The 17,923-nt window shown below is 44.4% G+C and overlaps 1 protein-coding gene across 1 annotated transcript in view; it reads left to right on the top strand.

Moving 5' to 3' along the window:
* Nucleotides 1–1,598: 1,598 nt before the first annotated feature.
* LOC310785046 (protein NLRC3-like) overlaps nucleotides 1,599–17,923 on the top strand; it is a gene marked incomplete at both ends in the record, with an annotated part of 32,762 nt that continues 16,437 nt past the window's right edge. Inside the window, 2 exons of the mRNA XM_083646042.1 lie at nucleotides 1,599–1,767; nucleotides 1,949–2,020. Coding sequence (XP_083502168.1) covers nucleotides 1,599–1,767; nucleotides 1,949–2,020 — 241 coding nt within the window. The remainder of the gene's footprint in view (nucleotides 1,768–1,948; nucleotides 2,021–17,923) is intronic.

Raw genomic sequence — 17,923 nt, 5'->3', positions numbered from 1 at the left:
TGAGGGCAGGGACGAGACGAAACATGAAAGTGTGTGTGAGAGATGGGTGGCAAGAAGAAAAGGAAAGACTCTTTTTTTTTAACAAGCCTGGAAAGTCGTGCGGTTGCAACCAAATAGAGGAAAGGAGACCCGAGAAGGGAAACACACAAAGAGAAAAATGACAAACATGCCAAAATCTCCAAATACCAAAATACCAAAAACTGAAAACCAAAAGAGAGAAGAGTAAACGGAGAGAAAAGCTTTAGTTCAAAAGACTTTTAAATCCTGATCTGTCCAGGATCTGTTCAGTACTCCATTCTACTACATGCCACAGGTCATCCATTTCACTCAGGGTTTCTGTTCATTTTTGGTTCATTTACCAAATATTTTTCTATTGTTTTTGTATTCATTCATTCTTATGGATTATCATACAGTTTGATGTTCATGTTTTACAACTGATCCCACATGCAGAATATCTACCTACCTCTCTCTTAACAGCTTTACACTTCTAAACCGACTTCATATCAAAACTGTGTCAGGTGGTGTTTGTTTTACCCCGCCTGGTGTGCCAGATGGGTGGATGGGGTTTGCTACATCAGGACTATGCAGAGAGTGCCAGGTAAGATGTCAACCCCCCGAAAGATATAAAAATGTACTTTTGAATACTTTCATTTGATTGGCTGAGCTTTCTGGTGCTTAGTAAATTGTACTGTGTGATAAGCTCCACCCATCTGGCACATGAGGAGGATAAAACAAACCATAAAATGTGTTTGCAAAATCCCATTCGACCCAGGTTTTCTTACTGCAATGGTCAAACTCATGTTACTTTCATCTTACATGTTACTGTTAAATTGTACACAACAATTTATGGGTGATTTATTTCTTAATTTTCCTGGCATTTGTCACCATTTAAAACAAACATATTTATCAGGATCTTCTCAAAGTTGTGATGACTGAGGGCCAATTTAGTGACCCAACATTGGATTGAGGGCCACCCAAGAAAAGATGGAACACAAAATAATTACAAAATAAATATTTTTTTAATAACCTATTCTAGACTAAAAGTCATGCCAATTGTAAATTTATGTTGTGTTTTCTGGAGGAGAAACAACTGCATTTGTTCATTTATAGATGTTTTAACACACACAACAGACACACACCTACCACATACCTGCCAACATTAGGCTGTGAGAGGAACAAACTTTATGTTATGTTATTTAGCCACCTTCATACCTAGCATGAAATGGTTGGTACCAATGGATGCCTTAGGTCTTCTAGTTTCATATGATACCAGAAAGTTCACTCTGGTTTTAAAATTGAGCCTGAAAGACGGTAAACCTATTGAGAATCGGACCACCTGAAATGTTCCTGAGGGCCGCAATTCTGTGGGCCGTACTTTGAGAGCCTCTCTTCTAACAGAAGACATAGTAGATACCCCCCCCCCCCCCACACACACACACACACACTAAAGATGAATGTGGGGAGGTACCAAAACCAAAATAACCGTCTCGCCTTTCTCCATAGTTATTTGCCTTGTTTTTATTTTACATCCATGCTTCCATCCATACCACCATCACTATGTCATCCATACCACCATCACCATCTATACCACCATCACCATGTCACCCTCCAGACTGCTCACCTCCATCCAGACCACCATCATCACCATGTCATGCTCCAGACTGCTCACCCAGCAGACAGTCACTCTTGGATACCAAAGCATGGCCTCTGGCAGCGTTGTCTCTGGAGTGTCCCGGGAGACGAGCGTCCAGACAAAACCTCAGCAGTGTCAAGGGGGGGAAAGAAACACACCACAAGGATGAGAAAGAATCAAACCAAAAAAAAAACTACAAAACAAAACAAACAAAGAGGTGAAGCGCCGGCATTCCCCCTACTGCCCCCAAACAAACCTGCCCTCCATCCCTGCGCCCCATCTGCCCCCATCTGCACCTCTCCTCTGCCTCCAAAGATCAGATCAAAGAGGGCCAAAAAAGAGAAGATGAGAAGAGGAGGCGTAGCGGTCGGCACGGAGGAGCCAAAGGTACGAAAAAAATCTGCAGGGGAAAGAGAGGAGAGGAGGAGAGCGCTTGAAGCGGCGGACCAAAAAACCAAAAAGTAAACCCAAACCAAAACCTACTGACACTGCTACTACTGATGTATGAGTGACTGAACCAAAGCAAATACAAGAGGTGAACGACAAAGAGGAGGAGAGGAAGAGGAGGAGTCTGTCTGTCTCTCCGTCTATAACTGTGATTTGCTGTTCTCGTAATAGGCAGACAGAGAACAGCTCGCTCCCTCGCCTCTGTTCACACTTTCTTTTCCCTGGACGGATAAAATATGGAGTAACCTCAACAAACTTTGACTCTAAGAATATATATTTTTCTTTCTTTTTTTTTTGCTTTCCATAGTGTGTCTGTTAACGATAATGTATGAATTTGTCTCATTGCTTTCTACTTATTATGCGGTGTGGGGGAGGGGGGTGTATTGCCTATTTTCATATCTTCTCGTCCCTTTGGTTGTGCTCTGGGCTTTATTTTCTTTGATGGTTGGAAATAACTGTGAAAATGTAGCTTCCACACAAAAGAAACATAATTTTAGTTGATCCAGAATGTTGTGGGAAGGGGGGGATAAGCCAAAACTGAATACCAAAAGCAAACCTTTTTAGACATACAACAATACCAAATAGAACTACCAAACCAATGCACAATGATAGGCTAAGCGTGTGCACCTGAGTGTACGTGTGTGCATTTCTGTGTGTGTGTTAGTGTGCGTGCACGCATACGTGCATGTATGCGTGTGTGCTTGTGTGTGTGCATGTCTGCGTAGAGATAGCTCTCTCTAACATATAAACCAAACCATAAAATACACAACACACACTCTTTCTGTCACAGAAAGGTGTTGGACAAAAAAAGTGGGAGTCATAGCTGAACTGAGATGTTTAAGGAACCTTCTCATCTTTTTTCCATCATACCGATTCTGACCAAAACCTCGTCAGTTGCTTCATGACAGAGCTACTAATGTCTTGCTTGCCAGGGTGCGGCTCTCCAATACAGTCCTGTAGGGCCAGTGGACACTTACAAATTTGATTGACATTTTGATGCTCTGTGAAGACCAATGCTTATGTTCATAGAGACAGTCGGCCTGTGTGGGAACGCCCACAAAATATTACTACAGCTGGCGCGCGAGTGGGGTAAAACCCCCCATATGTCTCAATGGGCTGACTCACCAAAGGACAGTGCTGCGGCTCTACACTACAGGATTGGGGATTCTAGAGCAGGTACATAGACATCTGTTCAGATGTGTGTTTACTGCGGTGGTTGAATCCCTGATCCTGTCTGTTTGGGCTGGGCTAGCAGCTAAATGCTAACTGCTGAATGGGGAGAACACGGGGGGGGGGGGATTAACCCCACCCTGACCATGCCCCCAGCCAGCTACCCCAGCGTCTATGACGAGACATTGACTGTATCTATCCATGATTTGACAACTTTCACTATTTTTGCACTAGCCTACTTTATGCAGTAAATGTGGAGCATCAGTTATCAAATTAGCCAGCAGTTTGGCTTTGCTGATTTTCAACCCGCTTTGTATCATTATAATCTCGGTAATATAAAGCAGATGGACAGTGCTTACCTTGTGTCTACGTTTTCTGCATCGAGTAATCCACGTTTGACTGCCTGCAGAAACTCCGCCCATGCCAGCTGATATGGGTCATTAACGCTCGTTAAGGCGATTCTCCGTGGATGTGCACATACGGAGAAAAAAAAAAGAAACAATAACAGCCGCCTTCGACGACGCCCTTGGGCAACATCTGTTCACTTCCTGTACAGAATGATGCGTTTTGCATCATTCTGTACAGGAAGTGCTGAAATAAACTGCAGCGCTCTCGGTGTAGGAAAACACGAAGACAAGGTAGATAAAGGCTGCCCATCTGCATATATTACTGACATTGTAATGATACAAAGCGGGTTGAAAATCAGCAAAGCCTCCCTTTAAAACAGCATCAATGTTAGTTACGTAGCTTACTAGTGAGTACACTACTAGCTAGCTGTAAGTTACTACTCTGCTACTCTGGCAGCTAGTGGTAATTGGCCAAATACATTAACATTTGTGAATAAAGGTACGTACACACCAAGAGCGAAAATCACGTTACTTGCTTAAATTTGACCACACAAATTATGTGGTCATAATAACGGCTGAGGCGATTTTCGCATAATTCGCGCTGTGAAATTTTGCTTAATTTCACCTCATTCGTGCTGCCGGGGGTGAAATGGTGTCTGCTCGCGACTTTGCAAAATCACTTTTGGTGTGAACAGAACACCCAGCAATCGATGTGTTGAAAAAGTCACATTTGGGAGCTTTTGGGGGTTATTTTTCGTATTGGTCCCATTAGGAGAGCCAGACTCGGTCAAGAGAAACTTAACTTAACTTAACTTAACTTAACTTAACTTAACAGTAAAAAAAAACAAAAAACAAGTGATGAGGTTTTGGTCGACAGGATGGAATAAGATGGGAAAATAGTGTGCAGGTCAGAGATGTTCGGAGTTATGCTTTACTGGAAGGTCACAAGTACTGAAGGCAACCAATGATGGGGACGATGGGGGGAGGGGGTGGGGGCATCTTAGCTGGAATAAAGGCTGGCGACGCCCACTTTTAGAGGGAATGTATTCATTAGTCCTATAGATTTTGTAGGGGGGAAGTCTACGTTCCGCCGCGCTTACTCGTTGCTCATGTATAAAAAAGGCTGGGATTTGATCCTTCGATGACGATGACTTGATTTTAGAACCCAAAGCTTTAAAACTCTTTCTCTCTCATGGGCTCTTTGTTGGAACAAATATTTGTATTTATTGTATGACGGGAGGTGTGTGCTCTTTTCCAGTGGTGGGTGGGGGTGGGGGATATGAAAATGGTCATTTGTATTTTATGAACTTTGTCTCTCGCCTTGTTAATTTATTGATTTAATTTATGTATTTATTGGATTCTATTTAAGGTTTTCTGGATCTTTGTGATATTTTTATTTATTCTTTGGGGGGCGGGGTGTTGTTGTGAGGCTTGTATCTGCATAGAGAGGTGTTCTTGAGATCAAGGCAAGAATAGACGATGCCAAACGAATGTTTCAAACCAAAACCAAACCTAAAGACTGTTGCAACATGAGACGCAGAGAGAGACAGCAGCAGGGAAGCACTGACGGAGGAAATGACTGTTTTGATTGTTTTAGTATTTGGGTCTCTGGATGTTCACCGCTATATTTGGAAGATGTCTGTATTTCTTGGACTTATTTCTCTGTTCAGTGACTTTCCTCCAGTCAGGTTTTCTCCTTTGCTCTGAGCGGAGTTTCTCTCTCCCACTTCAGGACGAGGGCTCGACTCATACCTCTGATACTCTGATGAAAAACCAAATAGACATTCAAGCTTTAATTAAGAAATCGTAATAAATAAAAGACTCAGGAGTGAGGGATTTGAAACTGGCCCTATAGCGAGTTAGTTTGAGGAGCAAAGACAAAACTGGAAAAACAAAGATTTTCATTATTATCACCAGTTGTTCTTATGGCTTTAAACCTCAGAATCCAGCAGCGCTCCTCCTATCTCCTCTTCACTGTGCTGATCCCTCTGTGTGGCGGAGCCCGGAGTCAGGAGGGGTGCTGTGGATGTATGGCAAAGTTTTCTAAAGGGGAGTGTGTGTGTATCGCTGCTGTCGGGTAAAAACCTCCTAACTCTGATTTGTCTCTTTTTCTTATTTGGTTATTTATGTGCTGGCCTGCTGGGTGACCTTTGGCCTTTGCAGCCTGTTAAAAAAAACGAGTCTATCAAGAAAGACGCGTTGGCTTCCGCCTATCTGTCTGTACTTCGGGGGTCTCAAATTAAATAAGGCAGGCTATCCAGTCAAAATAAGGCGGGATATCCGCTCATTTCCCCACTTGTGATTGGTCGAATACCATCGAAGGCGGGTATCTGCTCATTTCCCCACTTGTGATTGGTCGAATACCATCGAACTTCCTTCCGGGCTGAAGCATTTTTTCTTTGGAAGATGACAACTTCCTCCATCCAAATTTTAATGGGTTGAAGTGCAGACTGTCTGGACTGGAGCATTCGGAGACTGTGGGAAGAGAGAGACTGGCATGAGAGACTAGCTAAAGACCCAGGCCAGCATTTCATTTTGTTTTTCATGTATGAAAAACAGATTTTTCTGAGATAACATGTGTTTTTGATCCGACAGTGGCAGTTCTGTATATGTGCAGATTGCTGTGGTGACAGAGAATCATACCAAAGTTAAAAACTACCACAGTGAGGCGCTACACATAAATGCAACACACACGCATGCACACACATTCATTCCATGTGTATATAAACATTCAGGACTCTTGATAGGGACTGTAATTGCTCAAATAAAGGTAGCCTATCCAATGCCTGTGGTTAATATTAAAAGACTGTCAAAATAAAGGTAGCCTATCCAACGCCTGTGGTTCATATCAAAATAAGAGCACTTGGGGCCGTGACGGTTTTTCTACTGTAGTTCTTCTGTGGCTGTGAATGTTAACTTTACTACTCTGCGCATATTGATAAAAAACCTCAACTTTCAAAGTCACCATGAAACATAAGAGATCCTTTTTTTGGGCCAAAACAGAATATCTGAATAGCAGAATGGATAGAGGGAAACAAAAACAAACAAAAAAACACATGAGTAAATATCTTAAGTCCATATTGTTTGCCCCACATTATCCTTCATTTATTTGGGAGAAATTTAAAAGAAAAAAATAAAACGTTTTCCTTTCTATTTTTTCTACAATGCAGCTTAAATCCAAAGGTTAAGAGGACAGCAAAGATTTTACTGCGAAAGAGAAAGAAACCTCAATAGTGAAAACCAAAGAGTTCCACTGTATCTTCTCACCTTCATTTTATTTTCTCCGCTTTGAACAACTCCCACATTTTTATGACGGTTGTAAAAGCAACTCCAAAGGTGTTCTTTAATAGCCTAACGATGATGATGATGATGACGATGACGACGATGAACATAAAAGATGAAGCAAACACTGCTCTGTATGCTTTAGTATCTGTTTTTTTTTGGGTCCCTTTCTGTTTTAAAGTATGCTTACAATATGCCATTTCTTTTTTTACCTCAAGGCTCTCTCATGTCTGAGTTGACGATATAACCTGATTCTGTTGGAAATGTTTGGGTTTGAAGCTGTTCTCTACTGTCCCTTACTCATCGCTATCTGTGTGCCTGTTGTTTTGGGGCCTGGGGAAAGGGGACAAAACAAACCAGTAAGTGTTAGGAATAAAGTGCAAATTTAGACCAAAGCCTTCGCTTGTGTCTTTCTTTCTTTGTTCTAACTTTATATAAGATGTTCATGTGTAAAATAAGGACTGACGATGAAATAGCAAAAGAAAGAGAATGGGGGAGGGAACAGACCTCTCTGAGAGGACAGAGAGGAGGAGAGAACAGAGAAGGAGCGGTGGGAGGGTGCAGGGGAAGGAGTGCAGGGAGAATGTGAGAATGGCCTATATTTATTGTAGAATTGATCAATATTGCAGTTCACCTGAAATTATTCTATTGCAACATTGTTATTGTTTTATGTGTGTGTGCTTATGATTATTATGGGTTTCAGCCAGGGGAGAGTTAGCATCCCATAATGGTCTAGACCATAAACTCACTTTAGTTCACGGGCCACATGCAACCCAATTTGGTCTCGAGTGGGCCAGAAACAGAAAATCAATAACCTATAAATGACATCAAAATGTTTCTGTTTCTTTAAGAATTAAAGGTACATTTTAAGAACACATTTGATCATAGGGTTATCTCAGCTATCATCAAACAAATGATGAAATATACTTTCTGTAACTGTGCATAACACCTGTGCACCTGTGCAATGATCTACTTCATTTTGTAACTTGCTCATGAAAAGTGGTACGATCAATTTTAGGTGTCAAATCCTGAGCTTGAAAAGTTGGATTGAAGGACTTTGAGTGTCTAGAAAAGCGCTAGATAAATCCAATCAATTAATATTATTATTATTATTATTATTATATATATATATCTTTTTTTTTTTGCTTAATTCCTAGATGCCTATGGGATCATGGTTGTGTTATAGACACTGACCTAAAAATATGGACAGAGCTATCCCATTGATTTTTGGCTCCTGCTTTGAGTTGAAATGGTGGCCATCGCCATCTTGACTTTTTGTCTGCAGAGTGGGTTGAGTTACTCAGCTCACGTCAGATGGGGGTTTCCCAGAGCCGCAGCTCCGCCTGCTATTTGTCTGTGATCGGCAAGCTGCGCAATCACTGGACATGGGACCTGTCAATCACACCATTTTCTATCAGAGTCAGGAGACACATGACGTCACACTGTAGCTAGATGGACACACGTCATAACAGACGTGTCCATCTAGCTCTTTTTCTGACCCTTAAACGCTGGAAGTACGCTGGGGAGCGCTGATCTCAGCGCACAATATGCAAGGAACCAGACTGAAAGTAACGTTAGCTCAGTGCAGTAGCTAGCTTGATAGCTGACAGCTAACATTAGCTTGTCATTTAAGTTTTTTATTTGACATTTTTAAACATAACAAAGACAAAAACCGAAAAGAAAAAACATTACAGGACAAGACAATAAAAACTAAAACTAAATAACAAAAAACTAAAAAGGACAATAGTTGGGATGGGGGGGGGGGGGGGGGGGGGGGTGCAGGGGTGTCAACCTGAGCCCGCCATAGAATACAATGGTATTTGTACAACAAAGATGCCGCAGATATTAGACATGGGTTTCATTACCAGCAAAAGACAATATAATGAAAGAAGATACAGAGCAGAATAACACAAAAAATAAAGAAAAACCTACGTACTCAGGTTAGGAACTTGCGAACAATATCCCAGTGGTCGTCCTCTAAACCCTTATCAAAGTCCTTTAACAAACAGGCTGCACGCTCCATGTTTAATAAGTCCAGGTATTCCTCCAACCATGAGTCCCTGGAGAAGCAGGTTGGTTTACGTTCCTTCCAATTTAAAAGAATTAGTCTCTTAGTGGTTAAACAAGCCAGTGTCCATAGTCGGTCGACAGAAACATTGTTATTGCCTGTTTTTAAGCCCAACAAACATACCATAGGACATACAGAGAAAGGAAAATTAAGAAACTTCGACATTAGGGCTATTACATAATGTTTTTACAGCTGGGCAGTCCCAAAGCAAGTGTAGTAATGAACCTCGATTGCCGCAGTTATGCCAGCATAAGTCTTGACATTTATCATCCATTTTTGATATTCTAACAGGAGTGATATATGCTCTACAAAGTATCTTGAATTGTATAATCCTGAATCTAACACATTTAGACGATCTTAGAGCTGATTTCCAGATTGTACTCCACTGAGGAGCTGTCAAGCATACATTGAGGTCGTGCTCCCAGGCCTGCTGAACAGGAGAATATGCATCGGGGGTGGCCCTGGACAATAAACTATAAATATTTGAGATCACACCTCTTTTCAGTGTTGTATTCTTGAAGAGCTGGTCCCACTCTGAGCAAGAGGCTGGCATGACTCTCTCCCCACATTTCTTGTTTATGATAGAACATAATTGTGCGTATATTAGAAAGGAGGAGTCAGTAAGGCTAAATTGATTTTTAAGTTCTTGGAATGAAAGCAAATTATCTTTAAAAATCTGACCAACTGTTGTGATGCCAAGCCTCTGCCAAGTTTTATTACTTAAGGTACCACCTCCTGCTGAGAGGATGGGGTTACTCCAAATGGGGCAGGATGGGAGAGCAAGCCCCACAATATTAAATCTCCTATGCAGCTGCTTTACCACAGAACAAGAAAAGCTGATAATGATATTGTCTAACAATGGAGGTGGACTAGGACAGTACCACAGTGATGCCAGGGAAATTGTTTTACATTTAGACATGATGGACAGCTAACATTAGCTAACAACACACATACAGTCATTTACTGTAGCTGAAGACTCACCAGAAATATTAAGTGTCTGGCCAATCTGCTGCTCCCACAATTGAGCCTTTCTGTCTCTGTTGTGATAGTTTCTCCATATGATTAGTTGCCTGAAAAGGAGCACCCGACACCAGCGTCTTTCTGAAAAGTTAAAATATTTTTAGCTGGGAGCGCTAGGAGCCAGCGCACAAAAACGCCAGAGCGCTGTGAAAATAGACGCTGGCCGCAGCGCGCTTTCTCTAGACGTCCGTGTGTGCCCACATACGCTCTCTCCTCATTGGAAACAACTGAAAAAAGATGTTGGAGCTGATGAAAAGACGCTAGGTCGACACAGCGCCTCCTCCTCTCGCGTTCCCCCTGCTCTCCCTCCCCTGCACCCTCCCACCTCTCCTTCTCTGTTCTCTCCTCCTCTCTGTCCTCTCCCCTCTCTCACATTCCCCCTGCACTCCTCCCCCTGCACCCTCCCACCTCTCCTTCTCTGTCCTCTCTGGGGGGGGGGGGGGGGGATGTGGAGGAGGAGGGGGCGGAGAGGTCTGTTCCCTCCCCTGCCGCCTCCTCCCGCGTTCCCCCTGCTCTCCCTCCCCTGCACCCTCCCACCTCTCCTTCTCTGTTCTCTCCTCCTCTCTGTCCTCTCCCCTCTCTCACATTCCCCCTGCACTCCTTCCCCTGCACCCTCCCACCTCTCCTTCTCTGTTCTCTCCTCCTCTCTGTCCTCTCCGGGGGGGAGGGGGGGGGGGGGGGGTGTGTGGAGGAGGAGGGAGCAGAGAGGTCTGTTCCCTCCCCCGCCTCCTCCTCTTGCGTTCCCCCTGCTCTCCCTCCCCTGCACCCTCCCACCTCTCCTTCTCTGTTCTCTCCTCCTCTCTGTCCTCTCCCCTCTCTCACATTCCCCCTGCACTCCTTCCCCTGCACCCTCCCACCTCTCCTTCTCTGTTCTCTCCTCCTCTCTGTCCTCTCTGGGGGGGGGGGATGTGGGGGAGGAGGGGGCGGAGAGGTCTGTTCCCTCCCCCGCCTCCTCCTCCCGCGTTCCCCCTGCTCTCCCTCCCCTGCACCCTCCCACCTCTCCTTCTCTGTTCTCTCCTCCTCTCTGTCCTCTCCCCTCTCTCACATTCCCCCTGCACTCCCCTGCACCCTCCCACCTCTCCTTCTCTGTTCTCTCCTCCTCTCTGTCCTCTCTGGGGGGGGGGGATGTGGGGGAGGAGGGGGCAGAGAGGTCTGTTCCCTCCCCCGCCTCCTCCTCTCGCGTTCCCCCTGCTCTCCCTCCCCTGCACCCTCCCACCTCTCCTTCTCTGTTCTCTCCTCCTCTCTGTCCTCTCCCCTCTCTCACATTCCCCCTGCACTCCTTCCCCTGCACCCTCCCACCTCTCCTTCTCTGTTCTCTCCTCCTCTCTGTCCTCTCAGAGAGGTCTGTTCCCTCCCCCGCCTCCTCCTCTCGCGTTCCCCCTGCTCTCCCTCCCCTGCACCCTCCCACCTCTCCTTCTCTGTTCTCTCCTCCTCTCTGTCCTCTCCCCTCTCTCACATTCCCCCTGCACTCCTTCCCCTGCACCCTCCCACCTCTCCTTCTCTGTTCTCTCCTCCTCTCTGTCCTCTCTGGGGGGGGGGAGGGGGGGTGTGGGGGAGGAAGGGGCGGAGAGGTCTGTTCCCTCCCCCGCCTCCTCCTCTCGCGTTCCCCCTGCTCTCCCTCCCCTGCACCCTCCCACCTCTCCTTCTCTGTTCTCTCCTCCTCTCTGTCCTCTCCCCTCTCTCACATTCTCCCTGCACTCCTTCCCCTGCACCCTCCCACCGCTCCTTCTCTGTTCTCTCCTCCTCTCTGTCCTCTCAGAGAGGTCTGTTCCCTCCCCCGCCTCCTCCTCTCGCGTTCCCCCTGCTCTCCCTCCCCTGCACCCTCCCACCTCTCCTTCTCTGTTCTCTCCTCCTCTCTGTCCTCTCCCCTCTCTCACATTCCCCCTGCACTCCCTCCCCTGCACCCTCCCACCTCTCCTTCTCTGTTCTCTCCTCCTCCGCATTTCCCCCTGCGTCTCTCCTTCTCTGTTCCCTCCTCCTCCGCGTTTCCCGTTTTCTCCCCGCCTCCTCCCTCCCTCACACTCCCCCTGCTTCTCTACCCTGGCTCTCCCTCCCCTGCACCCTCATCTCTCCTTCTCTGTTCTCTCCTCCTCCACATTTCCTATTTTCTCCCCACCTCCCCCCTCTCCTCTGTCTATATTGCTCATTCTCTCCTCACCTCCTCCCTCCCCCTGCTCTCTTCTCCCCCACACCTCCCCTCCCTTCCCCTCTCCTGCTCTCTCCTCTTGCTCCTTCCCCACCTCCTATACCCTCCAGCATCTCCCATTCCCTCCCCACCCCATCACTCTCTCACATTCCCCCTGCTCTTCTCCCTTCTCCTGCTCTCTCCTCTGCTCTCCCCTCATTCCTATATTTTCTATATTATCAATTGTTCAAATGTTATCTTTATTCTCTATATTCTTGTTACTGTTGTGTCAGCTAGAATTAGCTAGACATACTTTCTGTGAAGCCCTCTGAGACATGCTTGTGAATTAGGGCTATATAAATAAACTTGACTTGACTTGACTTGAAACAGGCCCCTTATGCTGAGAGCTGATGGCTATTGTGATAGTGGTTGAGACCACGATAAGTGTTCATCAGAGTGATGGCCTGGGGGAAGAACCGGTTCTTATGCAAGGTTGTTTTGGTGTACGGTAGCCTGTACCGCCTACAAGAGGGGAAGAGTTAATTTGTTTGATTATTGATGACCTCCCTAATGCATGTCAAAACATTAATCAAAACAATAAACTAAATAAAATAATAATAATAAAATTAAGCAATAATCCAAATGTATTGTGGCGACCCAGAGTTTGACATGTCGGTGGCGATTACGACGTTACGTGAAGGCAGCGGACCAGCCAGTGTTTAGGGAACTTCCGGTCTCGGGTGGAGGAGAGAGTCGGGAAATACGAGGAAGCGGACAGGACGTGTGTGTAGCTAGGAGCTGTGTGTGTAGCTAGAAGCTATGAGTGTGAACCAGGAATAAAGATTGTACCAAGTATTGCCTCTTCTCCTCCTCATTAATGATACCGGGAGCGGATTATTACAGTATGCAGATGAGGCAGTATTTTTTACACATGCAAAAAAAAATCAAAAAGCCCTCCAAATTCTTACGTCAGCAATCTTCATTGGCTTCCTAAATCTCACTGTCTTTTTGTTAAAAACTGTTCCATAACAACCAGGTGAGAGTCAAGACTGAGGAGGAGTCAGTGTTGCCTAGATCAGAGGTTCTCAAATGTTTTTCAGCGAAGGACCCCTTATAAGATAGAAAATATACCAGGGACCCCCTCATTCTGATTTGTGATTTTGGGCTCAGCTTGTTTCCACGCTAACGTGCTTGACATTTAAATTGATAGGTTTGTCAGATTAGAATGTAATCCATGAACCATTTTAGATTTAAAGCATAACATATTTTCGCTGAACTATGAAGCTTTTGCACAGACAAAAAGTCCCCCATCCCCTGAAAACGTTTCGTGGACCCCCTGGCAAAGTGCCATGGACCCCTGGGGGTCGCCGGACCCCCATTTGAGAACCACTGCTCTAGAGGACACTAAATGAGACTAATGGAAGAGAAAATATTTCTACCTTCTTAAAAGGCAATACCAGCCAAAATAAACATTGTGTTACATTGCTTTGAAACGTGTGGTCTCCCTTTTTTGTCAAGTCCATTGAGCCTGGGCAGTGGCAATGTACTTAGTCTGGTGATTATGGATCTTTCCAGGAGGCTGAGCAGTTTGGAAAATAGCCTTATGGTTACACCTGCTCAGTCTGTTAATTTAAAATGAGATATTCCTCTAAATCTGGCTTCCGACCCCCCAAATCTGTATTTAATTCGGGGGCGCCACAGTTCGCCCCCTCAGATTGTTGGCTTGCATGACGCCCCTGCTGTGTAGTGGATCTTAGTCTATGATAACAAGTGTGCATGTCTATGAGAGTGGAGGAGAAGGAAGCAAAGGAAATAAAATGTGAGGCTTTCTCTTTGTGTCTGTTTTTCTGTAGCTGTGGTCAAGCAGGAACCTCCATCATGTCAGAGGTGGACAGCATTGACTGTCCTGGCAAATTGATCATTAACTGAAGGCACCTTCTATTGTACGTCCAAAGTCTTTCTGAGCTAATAAACAGCCAAACGGTTGTAAAGTAACCAACTGCCATGCTATAAAATAATACAGCATCAACCCTATCTATACTGTAGCCGCTGACAAATGAGAGATAACAATATGTTTTCTGTTGTCTTGGCAACCCAGGAGGAGGAGGAAATGTTGATGAGATGATACACTAGTGTCGGCTGATTTACTACAGAGGGCAGAGTATGGGACCTTTTATTCATGCTGATAACATGCATCAACTCTTCCAAGGGGGGGGTGGGGCACACAGAGAGAGACAGAGAAAGAGAGAGATGAGAGAGAGAGAGAGAGAGAGAGAGAGAGAGAGAGCGAGAGAGACAGAGAGAGAGCGAGCAGATGGAGACCTCTAATTTAGTTCACATTATAGCTACAGATCTTTGATGAGATTCTGTCCCCGAAAGCCAAATCTGAGAATATTGTTTTTATTGTTAAAGGATAATTCCGGTTTTTTACACCCCAGACCTTATTTCCAGCTTAAAATATGATGTTTTACTCACCCAAATAACTTTCTAACTTAACTTTCATTCGGATGCCCACAGGAGATATTTAGCTCAGTAGGCTCCTCAAACAGGCTATAATGGGCGCAAACGGGGCAAGCTGCATGCGCTCTGTAAATAACAACTTTTCTGTCACGCCGCGGTTCATATCCTCATTATATGATCCATAAATAACATGGCTGTTGTACGCATCTGGGCTGTTCTGGTCTCCTCATACGGGGTCTGTGAATCCAAATCTCGTTCGTCCTGTTCAAGTCAAATATACGCTTGAAGAGTTGGCCGAAATTGAAGAGTGGACGAGAAGAGAGAGAAAGGAACAGCAGGACGAACAAGCCGCTGCACAGCGGAGAATAAATGGTGATTGGTGGTGTTCATGTGTGGACGCTGTAACCCTATGCCCACCGAGGAGGAAGGCAAGCCACGTAACTGCTGCTACTCGGTATTGTTGTGGACAAGACAATAGACCAAATCACCGTGACGTCACCATGTAAACAAATTTACTTCCGGGTACCACTTGGGGAAGGCGGCAGGTTTAAATGTGCGTGTTGTCAAATAAATGCTGTCAAACCCTCTCGTTGTTTTCGGCCGACTACTTTCAATTTAAATGTTTAAACGGTTGGTAAACATGCTTGCCCGACGTATCTAGCCTTTCTTCTGTGTTTGTTTTATGTAGTGTTAGCTAGCTAATAACGTTTGTTTGTCTGTCAAACTCGCTGTTTTTTTGCAGACTCGTTAACGTTACAGACAGAGCTACCGACGCCACGTTAATTTAATTTAGCGTCAAGTCTACTCTGGTCTGGTCCAACAGGTAAATTAGCTAGTGTGGTCTCCACTAACGTTAGTGAAAGTGTTGTTATGAATGATATTAAACAACAACACAACACGGACGAACCATTTTTGTCTTCTTTGTCTGTTTTTGTCTTCAACACGTCAGTTTGTGCCGTTCACCGCCATTATAATGTGTGGACCCAGGGTTACCCGGAAGTAAATGTAAACATCCCGCTGATTTGGTCTATAGTCGTGGGGGAATGGCTCCTGTGCGCAGGTAACTTCAGAGCAGCCGGTGTGGAAAGTCTCACGAGACTTGAACGGGACGAACGAGATTTGGATTCACAGACCCCGTATGAGGAGACCAGAACAGCCCGGAGGCGTACAAACAGCCTCACATGTATTTATGGATCATAATGAGGATATGGACCGCGGCGTGACAGAAAAGGTGTAATTTACAGAGCGCATGCAGCTTGCTCCGTTTGCGCCCGTTAGCCTGTTTGAGGGGCCTACTCTGAGCTAAATATCTTCTGTGGTCATCCGAATGAAACCAAAGTTATTTGGGTGAGTAAAACATCATATTTTAAGATGGAAATAAGGTCTGGGGTGTAAAAAACTGGAATTCTCCTTTAAATATGGTTTTATCCAGAATTCCATAACTATCTATATTGTAGGTATGTCTGTGTATGTATGTGCGTGCTCAATTTCTACGGTGGAGACTGGAGATGATGCGCCCATGTCACTGATGATGTCACGATTTGCGTCACAAATCACGTCACAGATTATGTGTAACACCGCCCGCCTGCAGTGATGTCGTGCACTGATGATGCCATAGACCTTGTGACATCATCAGTGATGTCGGACTGAATTGGATGTCATCAGCAATGTCATGACACAAGAAATAACATTGTAATTGCTCGAGTGACATCACTGGTGACTTACTGATGACATCATCACTGATGATTGATGATGATCATGATGATAATGTGGTGGTCTACAAAAACCCTTCATACTGTATGTCGGGAATTTGACAGTAATTTTTTTTTTTACATTTCCATAAATTAGAAACTCTCCTTTTTGAATAACTGAGATTAGCTCTCTCAGATCAAAAGTTATGAGTATTTTAATCTGTTGTGTCTAAAAGTAAATCATGAGAAAAATGGGTCCACAACATTGTATTTTCTATAGGGGCATTCCACCAAAACCATAAAAATACTTTCTCCTTCTTCTGATGAAAATAATTACTCACCATCATGTAGCCTACTATGATTTAAGATTCAAGATTTTTATTGTCACTCCGTAGTACAAGTATCACGTGTGAAATTCATGTGCCGTAGGCCCCGTTACAACATAGTGCAAATAACAGTATAACAGTGCAAAAACAGGGCATATAGATGCAGTAAAACAAGAGAACAACAAGCAATAACAGTAAACTATTCCTCTTCTTTTCTAGCATAGACACCTTAAACATAATTAAACATTCTGTTTGCACAGGTGCAAATAACATAGGCATAATTATCATATGTAATGGTAGCAGCTACTACATGATTGTTTATTTGTGTGTGTTAGATGTTTCATGGATGTAAAATAGACCTTATTGCAGAGCTGAGACAAGCTCGAATTGAGAAATAATGTTATGTATACTATATTGAATATCATCATGGGTAACAATAGTCTGTTGGATGCATCATTTTGATTAACTTTGAGGGAAGATGACAGTTGTAGGAACGAACGTTTTTTAAAGCTTGTGTGGAAGTCATTTATGACTCGGTTCATTACTGTATGTCTGTCTGCTATTCATTTACAGAAATTTTCATATCAAACTGATATTTCTGGACTTTGATACTGAAGTTATGATGCCGCAGCCTCAGGTCAAGTCTCAAACACCCAGGACAGAGGAAGGAGGAACAGCAGCGTCGTCTCTCCCAGTGTTCCTCTACGGATGAAGCTAGGACATCTGTTTGATTTGATCTGCATGTGAATTCAACAGGTAAATACCCTCCAGTGTTTCCTACACGCAGTGTTGGGGAGTAACTACATGTAGTTGAACTACGTAGTTTAACTACATTTTGCAGTAGCCTGCTGCCTGTGTATAGTGAGTCAAGTAGTTAAACTACTTTTTGGTCATTTTTGAGTAGTTTAACTACTCAAACTACAATTTTGGGAAATAAAATGGACGGAATATATATATGTGCTGTGGCTCAGGAGGTAGAGCGCGTCGTCCACTAAGCAGAAGGTCGGTGGTTCGATCCCCGGCTCCTCCAGTCCGCATGTCGAAGTGTCCTTGGGCAAGACACTGAACCCCGAATTGCTCCCGATGGCTATGCCAGCACCCTGCGCGGCAGCTGGCTGCCTTCTGTGTGTGAATGGGTGAATGTAGTCAGATTCAGATTCATTTATTAAGGACTGCACAACAAAGTCGGCAGAATTTGCTTTCGGGACAGCAATTGTTATAGCACATGAATATTGTGTCAGCATGAGACATTACAGTACATAGACAGACATATGACAACATAAATACAGAACATTCAACATATACATTGCTGGAGAGGTATGCAGTGAGATTTCAGAGGTGAGTGGAGTTCAGA

The sequence above is a fragment of the Poromitra crassiceps genome, assembly GCF_964638095.1.
Source record: "Poromitra crassiceps genome assembly, chromosome: 11".
In the NCBI taxonomy this organism is placed as follows: Eukaryota; Metazoa; Chordata; class Actinopteri; order Beryciformes; family Melamphaidae; genus Poromitra; species Poromitra crassiceps.
This window is presented reverse-complemented; position numbering and strand designations above follow the sequence as displayed.